Source organism: Hakea prostrata, chromosome 8 (assembly GCF_041222555.1).
Source record: "Hakea prostrata isolate BN-2017 chromosome 8, UWA_Hpros_2, whole genome shotgun sequence".
NCBI classification, from domain to species: domain Eukaryota; kingdom Viridiplantae; phylum Streptophyta; class Magnoliopsida; order Proteales; family Proteaceae; genus Hakea; species Hakea prostrata.
The window spans coordinates 41,068,178-41,090,266 of NC_142607.1; the positions used below are offsets into that span (position 1 = coordinate 41,068,178).

Consider the following 22,089-nt stretch of genomic DNA (forward strand, 5'->3'; position numbering starts at 1 on the left):
AGATTCAGTGATATCAAACATCAATAAACCCCATCCAGTGATTGCTTGTCAGCTCTTCTGATTCTTCCCTCCAAATGGTATATTTCAAATTTCATGACCCTCAAGAGTCCTGACAGGAGGTAGAAGAAGCACTCAGTGAGATGAGGTCTATAATGTTTTGATGAATATATCATCCATGCCTGGGGGAGACAAAGGTGGAACTGCCTCTTTAGGATCAATGTCTGTGATCTCTCACTACAATAAATTATATTTTTGGCGACGATTACAAAACATCGCCGGAAATAATAAAACTGTCGCAAAAAATACTTAACCACTGTCGCCATGTTCGTTGTCTTTATTGCCGTTGCGGAAAATAGATGATGATTTTCAGTACGGACGGGAAAATATTTTCAACGATATTTACTCTAAACCGTTGCGAAAAATCATATTTTTTTGGGAAAGAAGGGGAAGTAAGGCCTGAATTGAGGGGTAAAATAATAATTTCCGGTACAGATTAAACTAACAATTTCATTAAGTTAGTAAACTTTACGGTTTAATTAATAATTTTGTCTTCAGTTTTCCTTTTTCCCAAAAAAGGGAAAAAAAGGAAGTGTTCATCAACTATTTTTTTCCCTAACGCCCCCCTTCCAACACACCCATTTCTGTAATTTGCTTGGAGAAACCCTATAGGCCATGGTCTTTTTTTCATAAATGAAATGTCAAAACTTGATCCACTTCTTTAGTGAAAATTTTCTAAAGAGATTTCTCTGGCCCTCTTTTTGTAGGATGGAGCTTCAGTGCTGTGCAATAATTGCTCAGCATTGAGTCGTATATAGTGAGGATGAAATGGATGGTCGAGGGTGAAATCTCGGCTACCCGATTTGCATGTCTTTTTTTTTATTATTATTATTACTTTTTCAACCATACCTACTTGTAATCGATCCAAAGAAAAATGCAAAATAAGTGGTCGAGATTGAGATTTCAACTTCGACCACTTGGGGAGATCGTGGCCATTTGCAGCACTAAAATTGAACCCCTTTCTTTGTGTGAAATACCAGCAATTGATCATCTTTTCATGAGGTTTCATTATTTGCCTCTATGTTACATCTTGGATACGCCACTGCCTATCCCCTGCTTATCAATTTTGAGTCTTCTTCGATTAATGATTTATTTATACATCAGCATTATGTTGTGTCAATATAGATTAGATTATGTTGGGGGATGTTATATATGTTAGGGTTAGAACATATTATATATACCGCCAAGGAGGGTCAACCCTACCTCTTCACTAAGAGACACTTATTATTAAGATTGTTGCACCACTCATGATATCAAGAAATGTTGAACTCATGATAGCCAGCTATTAATATTCTAATATTCATGCAATTTATGTTTCACTTTTGTAATCATCTTTTGCATGATGAACCACATTGTAAGTTATGCAAATTTATGAATAGGAAAATGATTTATAGTTTTCTTATACATACATATTTTTTAGGAAAGTGTAAAAAAATATATGAAAAAGAAATCTAATGCAAAGGTTTGCCTTCAAGGCTAACTATTAAATGAGATATTGGAGGAAATAGAATGCGTAAGTTTTTACTTGCCTATTATTTCTAATACATATGATTGATTATATACTTTATATTTAATAAGTTTATCACATACCTGATCATCATCACATAGCTAGTTGACATGTTTATTATTTCTAAAATATATGATTGATTACATGTTTTATATTTAATAAGTTTATCACATATCCCGATCATGATTATATAGCTAGTCAATTTTGAAATGTTTTGAAATGAAAAGAATTATATAAAAAAAAAATCAAAATTACAAAAGTGGTTTTGTTGAAAAAGATTTTAATGTATTATGTGAAAAGTGGTTTGTAGAATTCATTATCAACATGATGATGTTGTGGTCTCTAGACCTCATTGAAGGGGAAGTTGAGGTTATATATTTGTTGGCAAAGGAGTTTGGGTGATCACCAGTAAGGGTGGAACTAGATTGTGAAGATGTTATATATTTGTTGAATTCCCAAGTGAACATTAGTTGCAGTCTCTAGACCTCAACCATTGTCGAAGATATCAAACACCTGAAACAGAGTTCAAAGAAAGTGTATTTGCTTTTATTTCTAGGGGTGTTAATGGGTTAGCCGTTCCCTATCCCAGAGGTCTCTCACTATTTTGAGTAAAGTAGAATAGTCTATATCCAATTCATGGGTTTAGGAGGTGTTGTCTTCTGGGCTTGTGTGTTGTTCTCGTTCGTTTGAATAATAATGCTTGATACCAAAAAAAATATATATATATGATAAATGTTGTAATTTAAGGACTTTCTTTTTTGCCATTGCCAGCCAATCATAATGATTGGAGACCTACATGCCAGAGAGAGAGGCAAGGGGAAGGGGAAAGTGCACCAATGAGCGTTTGTATCAACAGAAATTATGGTAATCATTAACATTCTCAGAGGTTCCTGTAAAATCTACGAGTGATTGTCCGAGTTGGCTTGAATCTCCATCTTTATCCTAAAAACTTCTCAAACGATCATAGCCTCTCCCCCACGGTTAATTCTGTAAATATCTGCAAGGAGATCAGTGGATGAGAGCCGCCGGTTTTTGTATTCAAGAAACTCTTTGGTATTGTCGTCACTATCATCCCTGCTCTGACAAAACTCCTTCACGTTGCTCTTCACGTGTGTCGAATGCTCAATCACTAGCTTACCCGTGCAAGAAGATGTATGGATCGAGAAACTCAACTCAAATGATCACTTCACCTTTGCCCTGGCCCTTGAATTAGAATGAATGAAAAACACAAGTGCAGTTGTGTCGTAAGCTCACTCTTCGGTCTTTGATCTTTAAATGTGAGACTCTCACTTCAGTTAGAATTTTAGTTGTTGTAGGTAACCAACCGTAAATTTCAATTATGATTCAATTTGCTTTATTTGAGTTGCTGTAGGAAATTAATGATATCTTTGTCCAACCAGGTTTCTATTTCGAGGCTCCGCGTAAGTAGGATTTGTTTTGTTGTACAGTGTGGGTACTATATTTTTATTATGTGCGGTACAATACAATGCACTTACACTCCACTAGAATATTGGGATGTGTCCGTTCTCTCTCTTCAATTGGGATGTAATTTTGTAAATTCCAAAATTTTCAAACCTTTCAATGTAAAAAATAAACTTTTATATTTACATACATACCCCTGCTCTTTAGTTTACAACCATTTGATTTAGTTATGCTTACATGGCTTAATCCTCACCATGCCTGTTGCTGCCACAAATAAAATTCCCTTCAATTGGGATTTCTTTTTTACTTTGATGAATCTAGTTCAAGTGGTTGGGGAGGGAGCATTGTGTTACAAACGGTTGAGATCTCGATCTGATGAAGAGCTACGAACTTGATTGGATTGAGTCTTCGTATGGAAACCTACTAAGTGAAAATTTTTAAATTCAGGGAAATCTTAAAGTAAAAATGGACAGTCTTGAGCCAAATCCTATTTTCAGAAAATAAAGATGGGTTCAGAAAGCAAGAAAAGGGGATAGGTGCAGAGACTCAATGGAGGCTATTTTAACTAATGGAGTTGACCGTGTTGGTAGAATCGAATCCTTCTATTGAAACAAAGATTAGGAATAAATCTATATACGTCTGTATACGTCCTGAAATAGAATATCAAACGATTAATGATGAGTCGCATCCGTGTTGTATTTTTTAAATGAAAAATGGAAAAAAAATTTGGAATTGATTCCAAATAATCGAATATTCAGTAATTGAACGATTCACTTAACAGTTTGATAGATCTTTTGAAAAACTTATTAATCTGATGAGAATAAAGATAGAGTCCCGTTCTACGTGTCAATATTGACAACAATGAAACTTTATAGTAAGAGGACAATTTGTCAACTTTATTAATCGTGAGAGTTCAAGTCCCTCTATCCCCCCACAAAAAAAAAAGGGTTACCTTGTTTATTCCCTAACTCTTTTTTTTTTTTTTACTCATTAGCGATTCCAATTTAGTCATCGTTCTTCTACTCAAATTAAGTTATGTTTCTCACTCACACTACTATCACAAAAAATTCAAGCAAAAATCTCTCTTACCACAAGTCTTGTAATATGTGATATGTAAGATATATGTACGAATGAACATCGATGAGCAAGAACTTCCCATTTGAATCTGAACCATTTACCACAACCACGACTGCTTTTAGGCTCCAAGGTTTTTAAACACAACCACTAATCAATCAAGCATGGCCCCCTCACCCAATGTAGCTCTGCCCATGCCTGGTATTAAATGTAGTTATCCATAGGGCGCTTATGATTACTTCAGGATGTCGTTTTATTTAATTGTTATCCTGGATATGCTTTTAGTACATTGGTGACAACTTTTATGCAAAAATAGTAAGACCAAAGAGGTTTTAGGTCTGAACCTCCATCCATCCATATCTTTCCCTTCCCATCTCTTAGGTTTATGAGCCCCCAATTCCTATGAATGGCCTGATGATGACCAAATAAAGCGTAAATTCGGATACAATAATTCATTTTCTGATACGAAAATAATAAGTCCACACAACAAATAGTATATTTCCCATATTACGTATACTGATTATAAGGGAAGTTGTCTTGGAAAGACATGTATAATCTAACTTTTGTGCCAAATATGATGATGGAACGGTGGAACCCATTAAGGTAGGGATCCATGAAGATCCATGTAGCAACCCTTCTATCTTGCTGGATTCTACCTTTATTTCACTCACTTTCATCTTTTGTTTAGAATTTTTTCTTTCTTCTTTTCTCTTCTCCTTTTCCCATATCTTCTTTCCCTTCTGTGTTTGGCTTCGGATCCCTCATTTCACTGCCTGGATTCATGCAAATTGGATAAGATGGGATTTTTCTTGAAAACAATGTAGTCTAGTTTTGGAGTTGAATGTTGGGCCAAAGAGGCAAATACTAAGTTGAAATACAACTCACATACATGCCCAACCTGAATGCTTACTCTTGAGTTTGGAAGGTTCAGTAATATAATTCTCCCAATTACAGAGATTAGACAACTATCGTAGCTTCATTTTTCAAAGTAGAGACTAGGGTTGAGGATTCCTTGCACAAATAAGCTGGAAGACAAGCAAAAGACGATATGTTAACTGTAAATTCTAAAAAAGCGTGGACTAGTATAATGGGTGAATAACCATCGGTTAGTGTTACAGCTATACATGAAAATCAAACAGGTAAAAGGCCTCCAAATGCCTTCTCAAGCAGCCAAAGTGCCCAACATAGGCCAAGATAAAGAACCGCTCTGCAAAGAATCACTGCTCTCTCTCTTTCATTCTATCTCAGCTAGAACCCAACTTACTGAAATTTTTACTGAAAGAGAAAGGAATGTACACCAACGCTTGGGTAATGATCGGGAAGATTCAATGAAGTCAAACATCAATAAACCCCATCCAGAGATTGCTTGTCAGCTCTTCTGATTCTTCCCTCCAAATGGTAATATTTCAAATTTCATGACCCTCAAGAGTCCTGACAGGAGGTAGAAGAAGCACTCAATGAGATGAGGTCTATAATGTTTCGATGAATATGGCATCCATGCCTGGGGGAGACAAAGGTGGAACTGCCTCTTTAGGATCAATGTCTGTGATCTCTAAAACCTTTCTTGCTGTCGCTTGAGATTCTTTACTGTTCCCAAACTTTCTTGAGGACATTAACTTGGAATCATATCCTCTAGTTGAATTACTGCTCTCCACTGAAGATAAAAACTTCTCCTTTGACATAGTTGTCTGGGCAGAAGCAATCACTGAGCGGAAAACACCGGAATCCCTCAAGCCTTTGATAATGGCCTATAGGCAACAAGCAAGGTGTGTCAACAACAATTTGAGACCTCATATTTTCAAATGCAAGTGCAAACAAACATCTGCAATTAAAAAATATACAGCACAAGGACATCCAAAAAGCTCCTCTTCTATCACCTATAAAGCTTTAGAATCAACAAGAAACATCTTACCATAGGAGCGTCAATACGGGTCAAAATGCCCTTCCGCATAAGCTTCAGGTTTAGTGATTTATCAGTCCACACCACGTGATCTCTGTACCTAAAGAATTATGAAAATTGCAGCAACAAAGAACAAGGTGTCAACAAATATAAAGATCCATAACGAGAAAAACGACAACGTAATTTGTCTGCAGCAAGCACAGCCAATAAATTATTGCTCCTTAATATTCAAAGTTGGGAGTACTCAAAGTTTATCAATTAATTTTAAAAAACTGTCCAAACAACTGGATCCCTTTTTTACACAAGACTCGTGATAGGAAAGGAGAGGAGAAAGAGACCCCCCCCCCAACCACCCAACAACACAAAAAAAAGAAAATACAAGGAAAAAGTACAAGTCCATACCATTGGAGCATTTCCTCCTTTGTTGCAGTGGAAGCTATAATAAATGCCTGCAAGTCAAATGCTCCTTGTATAAGGCTAACAATAGTTACAACACATGCACTTCAGTTGGTGAAATAAAAAGGGTAGGGAGGGAGACAAAGACAAAGACAATCAATGTTCTACCAACCAAAAAAAATCTGTTTTTCAATCTTAAGTGGCAAAATTTACAATCATCATTATGTTGCTTAACTACTGGTGCCGCCAGATAATGACCTAGACAGAGAAAGAAATGACATTTGCAACAGCATAAGCAGGTCAAGCTGTCTTTTGGAAAACACCATATATAATGCTCTCAGTTTACTCTCTCCTTTCCCCCAGTTCCCCCAATTTACAGGGTTATCGGTGGAAAGTGGAAACACTGATTCTCAATGGTCATGTCAAAAGGAGGATTAGTCGAGTTTTGCACCACTAGACCATTTGACAGAATCACCCACAAATGATAATTGCTAGTGAGAAAATGTAGAAAAATTGTAGTATCCAAAAAATTTGCCTTTTGATTGATCCAAGTAGCTTCAGTTGGTAGCATGAATGAGGAACTAATTTTCCATCGCAAAGCCTCAAAACATTTTCCAATACAAGCTACTCCACTTGTTAGGGACTTAAAAGTCAGGACCAACCTCAAAGGAATGGTAAAAAGCAACTCATTTATGAATAAATTAACTGACAAAGGCCACCTGACTTATTGGTAACTAAGCAAATTTACAATGATGCAAGACGAGAAATGCTAAAAAAGACTCCCATCCTCCTAGGTCTTCAAGCTTACCAAAAATTAATAATACAAGTGCACTCAAGAGCTAAACTCTGGAAAAGGGGGGGTTCTAAGTAGCATTCATCCGTCCAGAAGCAATGGCCTTAATTAGGTTTGACCAATGAGGCAGTGACTATGAGCAAAAACCGTCATAATAATCCATCAATGATTTTTCTGAACTATCAGTATTTCCTAAATCACTATCAACAAGGGAAAAGGTGCAAGGGGGTTCTAGATATCTTTTCTCGCATCCCAACAATGTGCTTCATGAGCATAACAAATGATTATCAGTCAATGGAAGCATTATTGCTGTCATAAATATCAAAGGTCTAAGCAAATAACAGGTCTTGCATGTTGTAACATGCCAATGCCAATGCCAATGCAGAAAGAAATTGAAGAACAAGGCTCTCGATGGATCCCCTTGGCTCCTGGTTAGTTCATCCTTAGAGCAAACAAAGGAGCAGTTCTCAAGACAAGAGCACCCATCGTGGTATGATACCTGACGCCTGTCAGAACCTTGAAGCTTTTGCCAGTGCCCCTGATGCCTGCCAGAATTCCCCTTGCTTGCCTACAACCTGTTAGGCTGTAGGAACTTCTGTTTCTGCTTGCTCCCCTTTCTCCTGCTGTTTATTTTGCTCCGACTTCTGTTAATGAACTACCTCCCATCTCTCCACCACCTCAACCTCCCCTTCAAGTCTTCAACCACAACCTCCAGTACCAAGCCCTGATCATCCATCTTCTAATCCATAGATTCATTCCAAACCTCTGGAAACAACCTCACATTCATTTCCCCCTCCGTTGACGGCAACCCCACACTTGTCCATTTCCTACCCCTGCACTTGAATCCAGCATCATCTGCTGGCAATCAGCACTGATTGGCCAGTTCCAATGCACCCACCCTTCTCTCAATATTGTAAAATCTTCCCTCACCAAACATTGGGAGGGTCAAGGCTCTCTGGACCCCAACCTCTTGGACTATGGAGTTTTCATCTTTAATTTCTCCTCCACCACAGTGAAGAACAAGGCTCTCAATGGTTCCCCTTGGCTCGTGGGTAAATCCCCTATCTTCCTACACAATAAGAATGCTCTTCCCCCTTCCACAAGATCAAATACAACACCATTCCCGTGTGGATCAACTTACTGGAATCCTGACTATCTCAGCAAGATCGGTTCAGCCCTTAGCATACCCCTTAGAACTGATGGAAGAACCAAGATGATGAAGTGCCTTTCTTATGCTCGCATTTGTCTCATGGTCTCTGCCTCCATGCCACCGTTTGCTTTGATCATGATCAGAAACGATGAGGGGCTCTGTTTTGACCAGGTGGCGACCTCCAATTGGGTTCCCTCTCACTGTGGTTCTTGTCCGGTGACTGGGCACAGCTTGGATAACTGAAAATCCTTGAAAGTCTGATGAAGTGTGCAACCAAACAACCCCCTCGACCACTATGCTACCGCTAATGATCATTCCCACCACATGTCAATCAAATCTGCCTGATACTTCCGCAATGCTGCCTTGCCAGCAATGAACCTGGTTCAAGTCTGTAGATACCCTGCACCTCCTTCCTCAGCTATTTCAAAAAGTCCCAGCCAAGGCCAAAGAAGACATCACCGCAAAGGGCAGTCTGCCTCTGGATCTTCACCGGCAAGAGAAACCGAAAGACCAAATGAGACGGCTCTTCCCCCTGCATCTGCAACCACCTGTCAATGCCTTTGCTGAAGGGTCTTCTTGGGTACTTCTCACTACTGTAGCAACTGTTAGTCCTCCCAGCTTCCCTACTTTGTTATTGCTTGGGCCTGTAAGTTTGTAACACATTCCATCCCAGCGTGAGCTTACCCTCTACAAACCCCAGACTTTTGTCAAAGTCAATTTTCCCTTCCCTTGCTCCTTGTTCAACTTCTGTTAACCCCACCACCAACTTGCAGCCTAGTACTGCCAATTCTCGTGATGACCCTCCCTCTGTGATTGTTATACCTCACTTTCTGCAGCCCCCATCCCTAGGAAACCCCCCCTTCCCATTTTGATGCTTTGTCTATTACCACCAAAACTGCCACCACCCTTTCTATTTCCCCTCTAACCCCCAACACCACACTACTCTACTGGGGCCGACGCCTGGTCTTATGTGCTCCCAACACCTAATTCTAGTCTCAACCCAAGGCCGCACCCAAAGCTTAACCCCTTCTTGTCTTCAGCAACACAAAAGGCCCACCCTCTTAGTGAAGGGCATCTTTTGAACCAAACTGAATCCCTTCCCCTTTGCTTGCATGTCGGTTTTAACAAGACTGACCGATTTAAACCAAAATGGAACCAACACTCAACCCCCATAACCCATTTTTTGAACGCCACTCTTACCTCATTGAGCCCCCTCTACCCTCCCCCCCTCCCCTGGCTTTGGATCTTCCATTGATGCCAATATCTTTAAGACCCCTCCCCCTTGGCCCTTCCCTATTTGAGATCCCTCCTCCCATTGACAATAGCTCCCTCTAATTGTCCTATGTGTCCCTTCGTACGGCCGTACCTACTCTTGGCGAAGACACAATTCTCGTGTCCGACAATGTAGTGCCCACTGCTCTGCCTCATTCTAACCATGTTTGAAGTCCTAATTTAGAATGTAAACAATTAAACGAAAAATCTGTCCTCTCCTCCTCTAAGTCTCTTTTGGAAACCTATGACCTTCAAGACAATGCTTGCCGGATTGCTTCCTCCATTGCTCCCTCTTAGCCCTTCATCTCCAATTTCGACTCTCCTGGTGGTTGTATTTGGATTCTTTGGGACCCCTTAAAAATCCACATCTCCTTCATTCTTTGAATTCCTTCTCTTCCTTCCAACTCATGCATCTCCGCTTATCATTCCCTTCCTTCCCCCAACCATTTCTTTCTCTCAATCATCTAATGGCCTTAATCACTCAACCAGCCGTCTTCCTTTGTGGTTGAATCTGCGCTCTATCATGCCTCAATTGATTATAATCCTCAGGAAATTCCGTTTTTTTTTTTTTTTTTTTTTTTTTTTTTTTTTTGGGTGGGGGGGGGGTTGATACCTTCAAGACCATATTGTAGCTGATGTCTTGCCTTAAGAATTTGGCCATGACTGACCTGTGACATTCAAGCTACCTTCTTACCTGGCACAACCGCAAATTTGGCAATGGCTGGATTTCTTTCAAACTTGATTAGTTCCTTATTGATGATTATTGTCTCTCTAGCTTCGCTGCCTCCTATACCTCTTTCCTTCCCCTCAGCCTTTCCAACCACCCTCCATGTCATCTCCACATTCAGTCCCTCTCTCCTTGTAATCCTAAGCCCTTCAAATTCTTTGACATGTGATCTTCCAACCCTCTTTCCTTACTATTCGGGAAGCGTCAGATAAACCAATCCATTGTTTCTCCCTCCCCCCTAGTTCCACTGTAAATAAGCACTCAAGTCTTTGGAACTCTTCCACCTTTGGGAACATCACTTCTCTTGCCAAAGTTCAATTGCTTCTCCAAGTGGAACCCTTGATTGTTCCATTGCTTTGGAAGAGAAATCCCTTTTAGAGGACCTCTCAGCTTAATAGGAGAATTCTTTTTGCCAAAATTCAGGACCAAGTGGCTTGAGCTAGGTGATTTAAACACGGCTTATTTTCACCACTCCCAGAAAGCTCGCCACAACTTCAACACCATTCCCATTCTCCTCTCCAATAATGAGACCTAGATCTTGTGTTCCCAGTATCGAGTAGGAAGTAGTCTCTTCCTTTTCCTCTCTCCTTGCCCCCCTTCCCTCGCCACCTAGCACTCACCCCCCCAGGGCCCCAATCTAATCAACAAACTTGTTGATCCCTTTCTTCATAACTCTCTTTAAGCCATCTCTTCCCCCTTTCAGATCCTTACTACCATTCACTGCCACAAGTCCAACCATGCCCTTGGACTCGATGGCTTTAGTATAGGTTTCTTCCTAGCTACTAGGGACTTCATCCAAGAAGACCTTATCTGGGACATCTGGAGCTTCTTTCTCAACCCCTCCAAGCTTTACTCGTCAACCAAACTTTTCTCTTGCCGCATCCCCAAACAATTTTAGGCCACCTCTCTCTTGGATTTTAAGTCGATATCTCCCTCCACAACCTTCTCTACAAATTCATCGCCCACCGGCTCAGGTTGATCATGCCTTCCCTTGTTTGCCAGAACCCATCTGCTTTAGTCTCTAGTAAAAGCATCATTGATAATATCCTTCTTTTTGTTGAGATTGTCCAAGGACTTGATCATTCTACGCACTCCCCTCTACGCTTCTAAAGGTAGATTTCCACAAAGCCTTTGACTTTCTCTATTCGGACCCAATTAGTAATTTTCTTTCCCTTTTGGGGTTTCCCCCTCCCTTCATTCATTAGACTGAAGTCTATATCACTACCACACGCTTCTCCATCATCATTAATGGTTCCTTGGCTAGCTTCTTGTGTTGGCATCGGCCAAGGTTGTCCCCTCTCCCCCTTCCTTGTCTCCTTTGCTTTAGAGGTCCTCCATGGAATCATTTCATCTTATACTGATCAGCTCCTCATCTCCCCCATCTTTAAATGCAAAGCCCTCAATCTCACCCACCTCACTTTTGCAAACAACCTCATAATCTACTCTAAAGCTTCCTAGTCCATTTCTACCATTCTCACCTCCCTTTCCCTGTTCAATCTCTCTTTGTTCTCCGTGTCAACCCAGAGAAATCCACTCTCTTTCTAGTAGGTGTCTCTAAATCTGTTAAAGCTTCTCCTTTAGCTCACTGGTTTTACTCTAGGATTTGTACCTATTGTTTGTTGGGGCTCACCCTCATTCTTGGGGGCTTACCAACCACCATTGCACCCCTATGCTTGACCATATCTAGAAAAAACTCTAACTTTGAAAGGGCAAGCTTTTATCTTTTGCTGGTAAGGTGGTCCTCATCCGATCTATCATCCAATCCTCTGACCCATACTAGTGTGGCATCTTCTCTATTCCCAAAGCCATGGAGGCTCTCTTGTGTTCTTTGGGAAAGGCTAGGAGACTACCCGCTTCCTCCACCCCATTAGTTGGAAGGTTGTCTGTTGCCCTAAAGCAAAAAGGGGGCCAGGGATTCGGCATATCTAGGACAACAATGCTACTAGCTTGAAACTCATTTGGAAAATTTCCTCCCAACATGACTCAATTTGGGTCTACTCCCATCTTCTGAAATCTGGTTCCATTTGGGCTGCCACTCTCCCTTTTATCCCTACCTCTGTCTGGAAGAATCTCCTTCTGCAAAGACCTCTAGCATTTTCTATTGTCTATACCCTATTGTCTAATGGCTCTTTTGTCTCCTAGCTGAACCCTTAGCATCCAATGGGCATCCCCTACAATCTCTTTGGTCCTCTCACTGTCTTTAAGTCTTGTGTTCCTATCTATGCTTCTCTCTCTTCATTCCTAACAGCTCCTGGTCCCACTACCCAATCCTATGTGAGTCTCACACAGCTTTGGTCCTCGCTCCCCCATGATAGAACCATCTACTTCTTACTCCCTCAGATATCTTCTCCACTTCCTCTACCTAGAACCTTACTTGTGCCCCTAGCCAATCAGTCCCCTGGTTTCCCTTAGGTTGGTTCAAAGGTCATATTCTACCATTCCCTCACTAGTCGGAGATCCCTCAACCAATACTTTCCCACCTAGTCTTTTCTAATCCACTGCCAATTCCCGCCAACCCCAATTATATCTTTTGCTGGAATGGGGCATAAAACCTAGACCATCTTTTCTTCACTTGTCCCTTTTCCGATTCCCTCTAGGGGAAAGCCTTATCCTCCAATTGGCCCATTTTTGCAGATCTTATAGGTTTGCTTGGGACTGGTCTTAGATTCTGAGGTCCTACTCTGGCTCTTCTATTTGTTGCCTGGTAGGCAAGTTAATTTTTAGTGTGGCCATTCATTAGCTATGGTGGGAAAGGAACTTAGAAGATGGACCTCCAACTCTAGGACATTGGAAGCAATCTGAGAAGCCCTACACTTGATGCATCCTCTAGGTTACAGTTGTTCCCCCCTATAGTGGACACCCCAAGGAAAAGGCCTTATGTTACCCGGGGTTTATGCTCTACCTTCAGCCCTCCACTTGAAGGCTAGTCCATCGTCCCCTCCCCCCCCCCCCCCCCCCCCCCCCAAATTTTTTTTTTCCTTTTCTACATTTTTCCGTCTCTCTTCTTCCCATTTTGGGGTTTTGGTAATGATATTTTATTCATCCAAAAAAAATTGCAGAAATAAATAATTTGCTTCAACTTTAACGTTTAATCCATTTAACTGATAATGAAACTGATATTTGCATAAATTAAGGAAAAGTACATTCAAATACATGGATAATAAATATGATCTAAAAAGCCCACAAAGAAATGATACATTTTGTCCAATTAAGACAGATTAATAGATTTTCTTCACTATTTTTAAAGAAAGTTCTAGAACTTAAGAAACCAATGGAGAAATGATAAGTTTAGTCACAGTAAGAGATTAATAGGACTCTTCACTATTTTTAAGAAAGTTTTAGAACTTTTTGCCAGCAAAGGGGAAAAATATTTAACTGGTTAAGGCATAAAAGCTTACAGCTCTATCAAATTCGAGTATAAAGCATCTTTTGACATCCTCCTTCGTTGGTTTACAGCCGCATCGGTCACGTCTAGAAGTCAAGTCTGAAAATTTGGTGTACGTGTAATGTAGAACAGCAGCCTCCTCTAGTTTGATTTCACTGTTCCATGATGGTAACAAACATAATTTATTAGTGTACATGTTACCCACAAAGCAAAAGAATCAGCTCTTGTGTTTTCATAAATTATAAACTAAACATAATGGTTATAATGGCTGTAACCCAATGCAAGTCTCAGTCCTGATGGGTCCCACAAATGGTAGGATAAAGTCAGTCCTAAGTGCCAACTTTAAGACTTCAGAATTTTTTGCACAAGGTGGCCACCCTTAAGACTCAGACCACATCTTCATGCTGGCAGCCTGAGCTTTTTAGCATTGCAGCAAGCCATGACCCAGAAATTAGATATGAAAAATTCAATAAAAGAAATTTATTTGCACAATCTCTTGCCTTCATGTCTGTATGCCCAAAAATTATTTAAAGGATGTAGAAAATGGCATAAACAAATACATGAAATAGAGTACCATACTTTGGAGTCTTCATATAGTTGTGCCATCTATGAGCACCATTAGGGCGGAGATGATCCTGAATCCGAGCGGCTGATTTCCCATTTCCATAAGTCATAAAGTAGTTAGGATTACCACGGGTTGACTCTTTATACATACCAAAGTATACATCCTTTGTAAGATGATCATAGTTCTTCTTGAACATTGAGACCTGTTGGAAAGCATCAAAGAATAATGTCATACATAATAAATAATACCTTTTTAGTTCATTAAAAAAAAACACCTTTTAAATATGACCTCAAAAATCACTTAAGCAATGGTACCAACAATGTGCAAATCCTAAAGATACAAGACAGATAATGAAGCATCTAAGTTCTCACCCTTAGCTGCACTTCTTTGTAACTGTGAGTTGCATGACAAACTTAGCAAAATTATTTAAACATTATGGCCATGCAAATAGGATGCTTGAAGTCTTAAGTTCTATATGTTCCGCTGCTTAGATCAAGTAGAGCTCAAACAAACCGAGCTAATCCAAATCACCAAAAAAGAAATTGGATGTATCTTGCAGAACACAACTGTAAACAATGGTTTCACGGAGGCCCAAATATATGTCATGAACACAGAAATTCCTAATTAACAGGAATTCTCTGCCAAGTTTTTAGACTCGATGCTCTAGTTGTAGATGCGACAACTACAATCACACTGCTATCTAAAGACAACTTTAAGTCATCAATGTGCATTGTGATCAAAGGTATCTTGTATCCTAACATCTTTGAGAAGCTTCTAAATGTTCATATGCATAAAATAAATAAATAAAATACAAATAAATAAGTTGAAAATTGTTTTCTACATTCCTTTTACAGACCACCAACATGATCGAGAAAAAAGTAGGATCTAGAGGGGTCCAAAATTCAAGTCATGGGATCTCATCAAGTTTTTCCATACCTACTCCCAGCAAGGATTAATATTTGATTTTGGATACTTCAATATGGTGTCAAGTCACCAAATCCATTTTGTTGATTAAACATCCATAGGGCCAACCAAAAGAGGGACATACTACGTGTACCATCATCACCCCCAAAAAGGGTAGAAGTGAACGTGGTGTTGGGAGCTATCCGCATAAGCTAACAATTGGACCTTAGATGACTTCATCTACCAAACAAGCCTCTCCACCTACTAGCTTAAGCTTAGGTGAAAAACCCTATTAATTAATAAAACAAAAACAGCAACAGGTACAACCAAAAATGGAAATTTCCAGTTCGCATATCGAATTGTAATGCAAAAAACTTTTATATTCATTTCTAAGACCAGAAAATTATTTATTCAACAGTTCCTAAACGGCTAGACCCTAATACTAGTTTGCCATGAAAAAAATAGTATGGATACATACAGATGACACCTTGATATATTTCAAGATTGGCAAAACAAAAATCACACACACACACACACACACATTTCAACAAGCAACAGAACCAACCTTTTAATTTTACTCATTAAACCCCTTAAAATACACTAATTAAAGGAGAACAAGTAAAAGATAAGAGCATAATTTACCTCACTGAATGGGTCCTTAATATCATCTCGTTCAACACTACTCTCCTGACAATAGCATGCATTTACTGAATTAAATTCAACATTATCAATTTTTATTTATTAAAATAAATTTTAAAAAAGGGATCAGTGGCAACTTTTCAGCAGTACTAAATGAAGACAAGCGTTTATGTTAACCAGATTTAATAAGAGAAAAAGATACACATTGGTTTAACCCAGCCTACTCACATAATTTGGAAAGATAACCATATCTACATTCCCAGGAACTTCTGAAAGCAATTGCCTCAATGAGTACTCCCGCGCACCAGCCGGATGTATCAACTCATCAGTGTCAAGATGAAAGATCCAATCCATTCCAGCATCCTGCATAACACATGCATCACGGAATGACGCAATCAAAGGTCTCATTGTCATGAGAATTTGTCTAACAGAGAACAGATATATCATTACATAGTAATCAAAGAGTATAATTTCCATACCCTAGCCATGACTATAGCCATCTCCATATTGAGAGATTGCTTCACAAAAAGCTCATAGTTACACGGTTTGTAGAAGAAACTTGCCAGCCAAGTCTCATTCCAGATCCGGCTAAATTCCAAAAGAGAAAATGTTAACGACAGGAATCAGACATATGAGAACATAAATAAAAACCCATCACAACAAATAGACTAAGGAATTATGACAAGCCATTTTATTAAATAGACACTAGTTATCTAAATGGACTGTCTCCAAACAAAAACAATGTAGAAATAGAGAGAATAAATATAGGACCACTATAAAACTGCACCTACCAAAAATAAATTTGTAACAGAAAAGAGTATATTTTATGGAAAATTTAAGAAGGTAAGCAGAAGATAGCACAAATAAAATTTCACTCATATTTGAGCACCCTCACCCAACTGAAGCATCTACACATTTTGGATTACAAGTATCAAGAATGGATCAGAGAAAGACCAGAAATAATCCAGGCAGGGAATAAGATGCCCTAAGGGAAGTCCAGTGGCATCAAAGAAAGAAGAATTTTCCAATTCCTCTTGTTTTGCCTGATTTCTCATCTTTTACCACACTCCTTGCTTTTGATTCGAACTCTATTTGAAGCAGTTGATGAGACAACTTGTTATTTGAGTCCATGTTCTTCATCTTCAGGTTTCCCACAAAACAGTCTGACAGAGTTTACAACTAACCAGGCTTGGCAGGGCACCACCCCAAGGGATTTGAGCAGTTTAGCACCATACATACAGCAGAAACCCAAGTACCAAACCCATCCCTAATGGGCTATGGCAGGCACAGGGAAGCTAAAAATGAAGGAGAGATCAAAAGCTAGGAGCAGAAACTGGGTGTTTTACAAGTCTTAAACAGGTGGATTTCAGTGGACCAAACAAGGCTATAACTAGACAGTAGACACAGGGTCCAGGAAATTTTCATAGTAGATCAGCTGCATGCCAGGAAGTGTGAATTATGTGTGACAAATAATGTGGATTAATTCTCAGCCATAAAAATCCAGCAAGAGCCTGGAAGCAAGATCATAGCACAGAGAGTATAGAACAGGGTTAGGAGAATACTCGAAACTTACAAGTTACAACAGACATTTTAAAAATCAGGTCAAATAGTATGTCCTATTAAGGGAACAAATCGGCAGAATTTGCAGAAAATCTGACAAAGAAGCAGGGAATCATGGAGAAATCATGGTGCTACAAGAAGAACAAGTCACAGAACTAGAACTGAAACCAGTAGCCAAAATTCTTCCAGATCAGAACTATAACTTTAGAAAACAAGACAGTAGAAACTTTTATTCCAGTTTTGAATCAAAAGAGAGCAGAAACTAGAAAAATATTAGAAGTAAAATCCAATATGAAATTCAGCAGAAACAGGGCACCAAAGGTGATTGAGAAGTAAAAGGATGATAAACTATGATAGGCCAGCCAGGAATCCACCAGATCTTTACTTGGAATCCACCAAACGGACCTGAGAATCCGTTCAAGTTATTACTGAATATATTATTCATCAATTTGTATGAGGCCATAGACCACTACCTCTATGTATAAATTTCATAAACTGATCCACTTGCACTCCTACACTGGTTAGGAATTCCAACCAATCATGCTGCCAAACATCATAGTTCTGTTCTCTCACTGGTATGTAAGCTCTAATACAACCATAGTTGTCACGGCGACAAGGCGATGCGAGGCAGTTTAGGTTAGGCGAGGCGATGAGTCGACGAAGCGCCCTCCAAGGCGCTTTTGAGGCGTTTTAAGTGAAATTTTTAGTGTACATCTCATACACTCTAATTCATTATAAATCTATGATATCTTATATAATAAAAAAAAACTAATATTAGCCTACCTCAAGTCATCCAACATACTACAAACCACACATGATAGGTAAAAATAAAAAGTCGCAGGAAGAAAGGAAGAGAAGAAGTCGCCTGTCGCCAGCCGCCATGGTTATCAAAGCGTCCGCCTAGGCGCGCCTAAGAAGCCACCTAGGCGGCAAAGCGGTTTTGAACCGCTTAAAACGCAACAATGGGCTGATTCTGCGCGTAGGCACTACCGCTCCGCGCCATAGCCGCCAAATGCAAAGCAACCCACATTGTAATTTGTGCATATTATTTTTTAATTATAATTATCACAACCGATATAAAAAAAGTGAGCCACCGAATCGAGACCAAAGCAAATGAACCCGAGGCCCAAAGCGAGAAGTAAGCAAACCATATCAATATTCGATATAGTACATACACCTCATTTTCATTTCACATTGATTTAGTACAGCTACATAATTATTGTTATGAATCTATGATGCTTGATGAGATGAAGTTATGTTTTTATTCTTTTTGGATAATTTTTCATAAGTGATTCTGAATGTTTTTTATTTTTATTTTTATGAATGGATTGTTGAATGTTTGTTTAGTACTTAGTTTATTATAAAAAGTATTTATTAAAAAGAGTTAAAGTATTATATTAAAATATTGACTAGCCGCTTTGCGCTTATTGACGTAGCGCGCAATCGCCAAGCGGAGCCCCAATCGCTTTGGTCGGTTTGCCGCTTTAATAACCATGCTAGCCGCTACTTGCCGGAGTGTCATCGTGGGAATGGAAGAGAGGAAGAGAGAAAGAGATTTGGGATTATAGTGAGAGTGTGAGACTCGAGTCAGAACTTTTTCTCTTTCGATTTTTTTTTTTTTATATTTTTTTTTAACATTTTATCACATGTAGTGTCATTATAAATATGCATATAGGTTCAAACAATAGATACTTTACAATCGGAATCTAATAAGTAATTCAGTATATGCCTTTGATTTGGCATCTTTCATGTGATTTAAAAAAAATAGAAGAAACAAATGGACACTTTGGGGTATAAGGCATCCGAGGCGCTTGAGACGATGACGCGTAGGCGATGCCTCATACCCCAAGGCGGTCGCCTTATTGCCTAAAAATAAGGCGATGCCAATTTGAGGCGCTCCGAAGGCACCCGATCGCCTTAACAACTATGAATACAACCCTGACAAATGTTGAGATAAGCTAATTGGATTGACTTATAGTCACAGCTCCTACAATACATAATCTCATTCAAGAGTGCCCATTATCCAAGAAAGACAAAAATACATAAATGACCCAGCCCAAAGCTTATTTCAACAAAATGACCAACACTGTGATGTATATGAATCAAATCTGTCAACATGAAAAGTCCAATGGCTTTAATAAAGGTCAGCAGTCAAATGGCATACACATTGGCAACATCATCTAAATCCTTAATCTTTCTAGAAATTGTGCCAGCTTTAGCAGAGGCTTTTCTAGTCCACCTCTCTATTCAAAAACTAAGCTATCATCTCTACAATAATATTGGTCAAGAATTGCCCCAGTGGCGGTGGATAAGAACCAAAAAATATATTGTTCTCGGAACCATACAATAATATGGATTAGCCTCACAAAAGCCTATTATATAAATTTACAAGGAAGTACCATCTCCATCTATCTTTCTCCATTTAATAGTAAGACGAGTAGGCAAAGGAAGAACAGCATCAACATAGATTGTTGGAGCATTCTGTTGTCTAGTGGTATCGTAAGATAGTTTTTCTAGTGAAAGTATTCAGTTATAGCAACTTTAGTTTAGTATCATACTTATAGATGGATTTCAATGGTCGAGAACTTCTCTTCAGAACTAAATTGTTGTCAGTAGAAGGCCTCATAAATATGAGAAGTACTTTCATCATTTAATAATTTTGCACATATAATACGTGAAACTACAACATGTCTTTTGGACTATATAATTGACCAGAAACCAACTTGATATGATCTCTCCAAGTTACTTCTTACATATTTTATCCTGCCTATTTTTGGAGACAATCATATTAGACCTTTCAATGCCCCATTCTTCCCATATTCACACAATTCTGACAAAAATTAATGTTAGCAATTGATTCAACCCAACTGGCAGCAAGAACTAACCTCCTGGCTTGTTTTTCCTCCAGCTCCCTTGTTCGGTGTATAACTTTCACACCCTGAGGGAGATGATGGAACAGATGAGTGAAATTACTGTACACTGAACCATAATTGAAAGACAAAGATGGGGTTTAATGTTTCTACAAAAGGAACCATGAAAACAAAAGACACAGATGCACAACTGTAGAGACAGAGTAGATAATACAAACTCACAGGAATTGATTCCAAGACATGCGACACACTTGGAGATGCAGCAGTCCCTTCCACAAATAGGAAGAAGCTAGTAACACCAAGAACCTTATGATAGAAAAGCCATGGCAAAATCTGCTCCAAGCTACCCGAAGTGCTTGTCGTGATACAGATCTGGATATCAAACAAAAAAAAGGTCACAAATCAATGTCAGAAAGACACTGAATTGCTCACACTAGACATAGTCAGTACCACAGTTGTCAACGTGTGGCCTAGCATCCAGGCACTTGCTCAACTGGGTTGCCTAGACAAGTCTGTCTTGGATGACTTGTTGGCGTCAACTATGACCAGTGTGAATAAAATCAAATATAAAATCTTTGACATTACTTGATTCATTCACTTTGTAGCATTTGATTATGTATTTACGTTTATACAAATTGCAGCGAGAGCGGAGCTTGGAAATTAGGTTGACATATTTAGTGATATGGTTCAAGCTTATGATGGAGTCTTAGCAGGGAAACAGCCAACTTAATGACAACTTTAGGTAGCCCGTATCACGCAGATCCAGAATGGCAGAGAGCCAACTTGGTGTTACTGACACCAAAGTCAATGTGATAAGGCAATTTGAAGTAAAACCAACAATCGAGAAGGATATTACAATTTAACGTCCGGTTATTAATTCTATTCTGAAAAGAGTATATGATCACATTGCCAAGCATGTCCAAACAGAGATGTGGTCATATTGCCCAAGTATGAATTAAATGAGTGCTTAACAGTATATCCCAAAACAGCTAAGCCACATCAAATATAACTCCAGACCAGAACTGAACAACCACATTAAACAAATAAATTACTTGGTCAACATTTTATTTCTGGGGTCATTTACGTCTCTTCTAAGAAGTTTAACAAAGATCTCCAAAGCCACACTGCAGACTTCAATCACAACCCAAAACACCTACATATAATCAAAGCATATTTGGCAATTACATTGTTATTGACTGCAATTAAACCACCATCAGCTGCAAAATTTTGGAATATCAATCGAACCCCATGTTTGGATAGAAACCAGATCCAAGAATCTGGTCAGACCCACAAGAGAAAAACACAAGGACGAAGTACCAAGATCAGGAACCAATACACATCAATGAAATCCGACCAAATTCAAATCGTAAACTCACCTTTGGTTTCAGATCGGCGTCGTAATTGAATTTCCAATCGCGGTAGTAAGGAAATGAGGGAGATGAGCTCCGACCAAGTATCTCGACACAATCAGAAGAAGCCGGCAAGTGAACAACATCTTGAGGAGCAGAGCTTCCCATACCACCAGGGAAACTGTGGGCATCGGGAGACCAACGCGTTGTTGGGTCGTTGAGACCGCCTCTCCATTGAAGAATGAAAGCAAAAGCCGCAAGGGTTAGTGGCAGAAGTGTGAGAAGAAGGAGAAGCCTAGATGATAAGTTCTGATGAAATGAAGATGGTGATGGTCTGACTGAATTGAACAGACCACCAGCCATTGGAAACCAGAAGGAAGAAGAGGTATCTTCCGGTTTCTTATTCTAAGGTCTTTGGAACTCTGTGAGAAACTGAAATATAGAATAGTGATTTGAAACGAAATGAAAGAATGAATAGAAACTTAAAACTGAAGGTGGGAAGAGTGATTTAAGGATCATT

The 22,089-nt window shown here is 39.2% G+C and overlaps 1 protein-coding gene across 2 annotated transcripts; it reads right to left on the bottom strand.

Moving 5' to 3' along the window:
• LOC149007905 (glycosyltransferase-like At2g41451) lies at positions 1 to 22,089 on the bottom strand. 2 transcript variants are annotated; one of them, XM_089165054.1, is made up of 12 exons: positions 21,597 to 22,089; positions 20,443 to 20,592; positions 20,236 to 20,288; positions 16,270 to 16,378; positions 16,019 to 16,153; positions 15,794 to 15,838; positions 14,263 to 14,450; positions 13,697 to 13,838; positions 6,363 to 6,409; positions 5,973 to 6,060; positions 5,584 to 5,808; positions 1 to 204 (listed from the first exon to the last, which is right to left on the bottom strand). In XM_089165054.1, the coding sequence occupies exons 1-12, from the start codon at positions 21,930 to 21,932 to the stop codon at positions 148 to 150; spliced, it is 1,575 nt and encodes a 524-aa protein (XP_089021180.1). In that variant the 5' UTR covers positions 21,933 to 22,089; the 3' UTR covers positions 1 to 147. The 2 variants fall into 2 exon arrangements, with proteins under 2 accessions (XP_089021180.1, XP_089021178.1); XM_089165052.1 differs by lacking the exon at positions 1 to 204 and having other exon boundaries at positions 4,706 to 5,808; positions 21,597 to 22,086.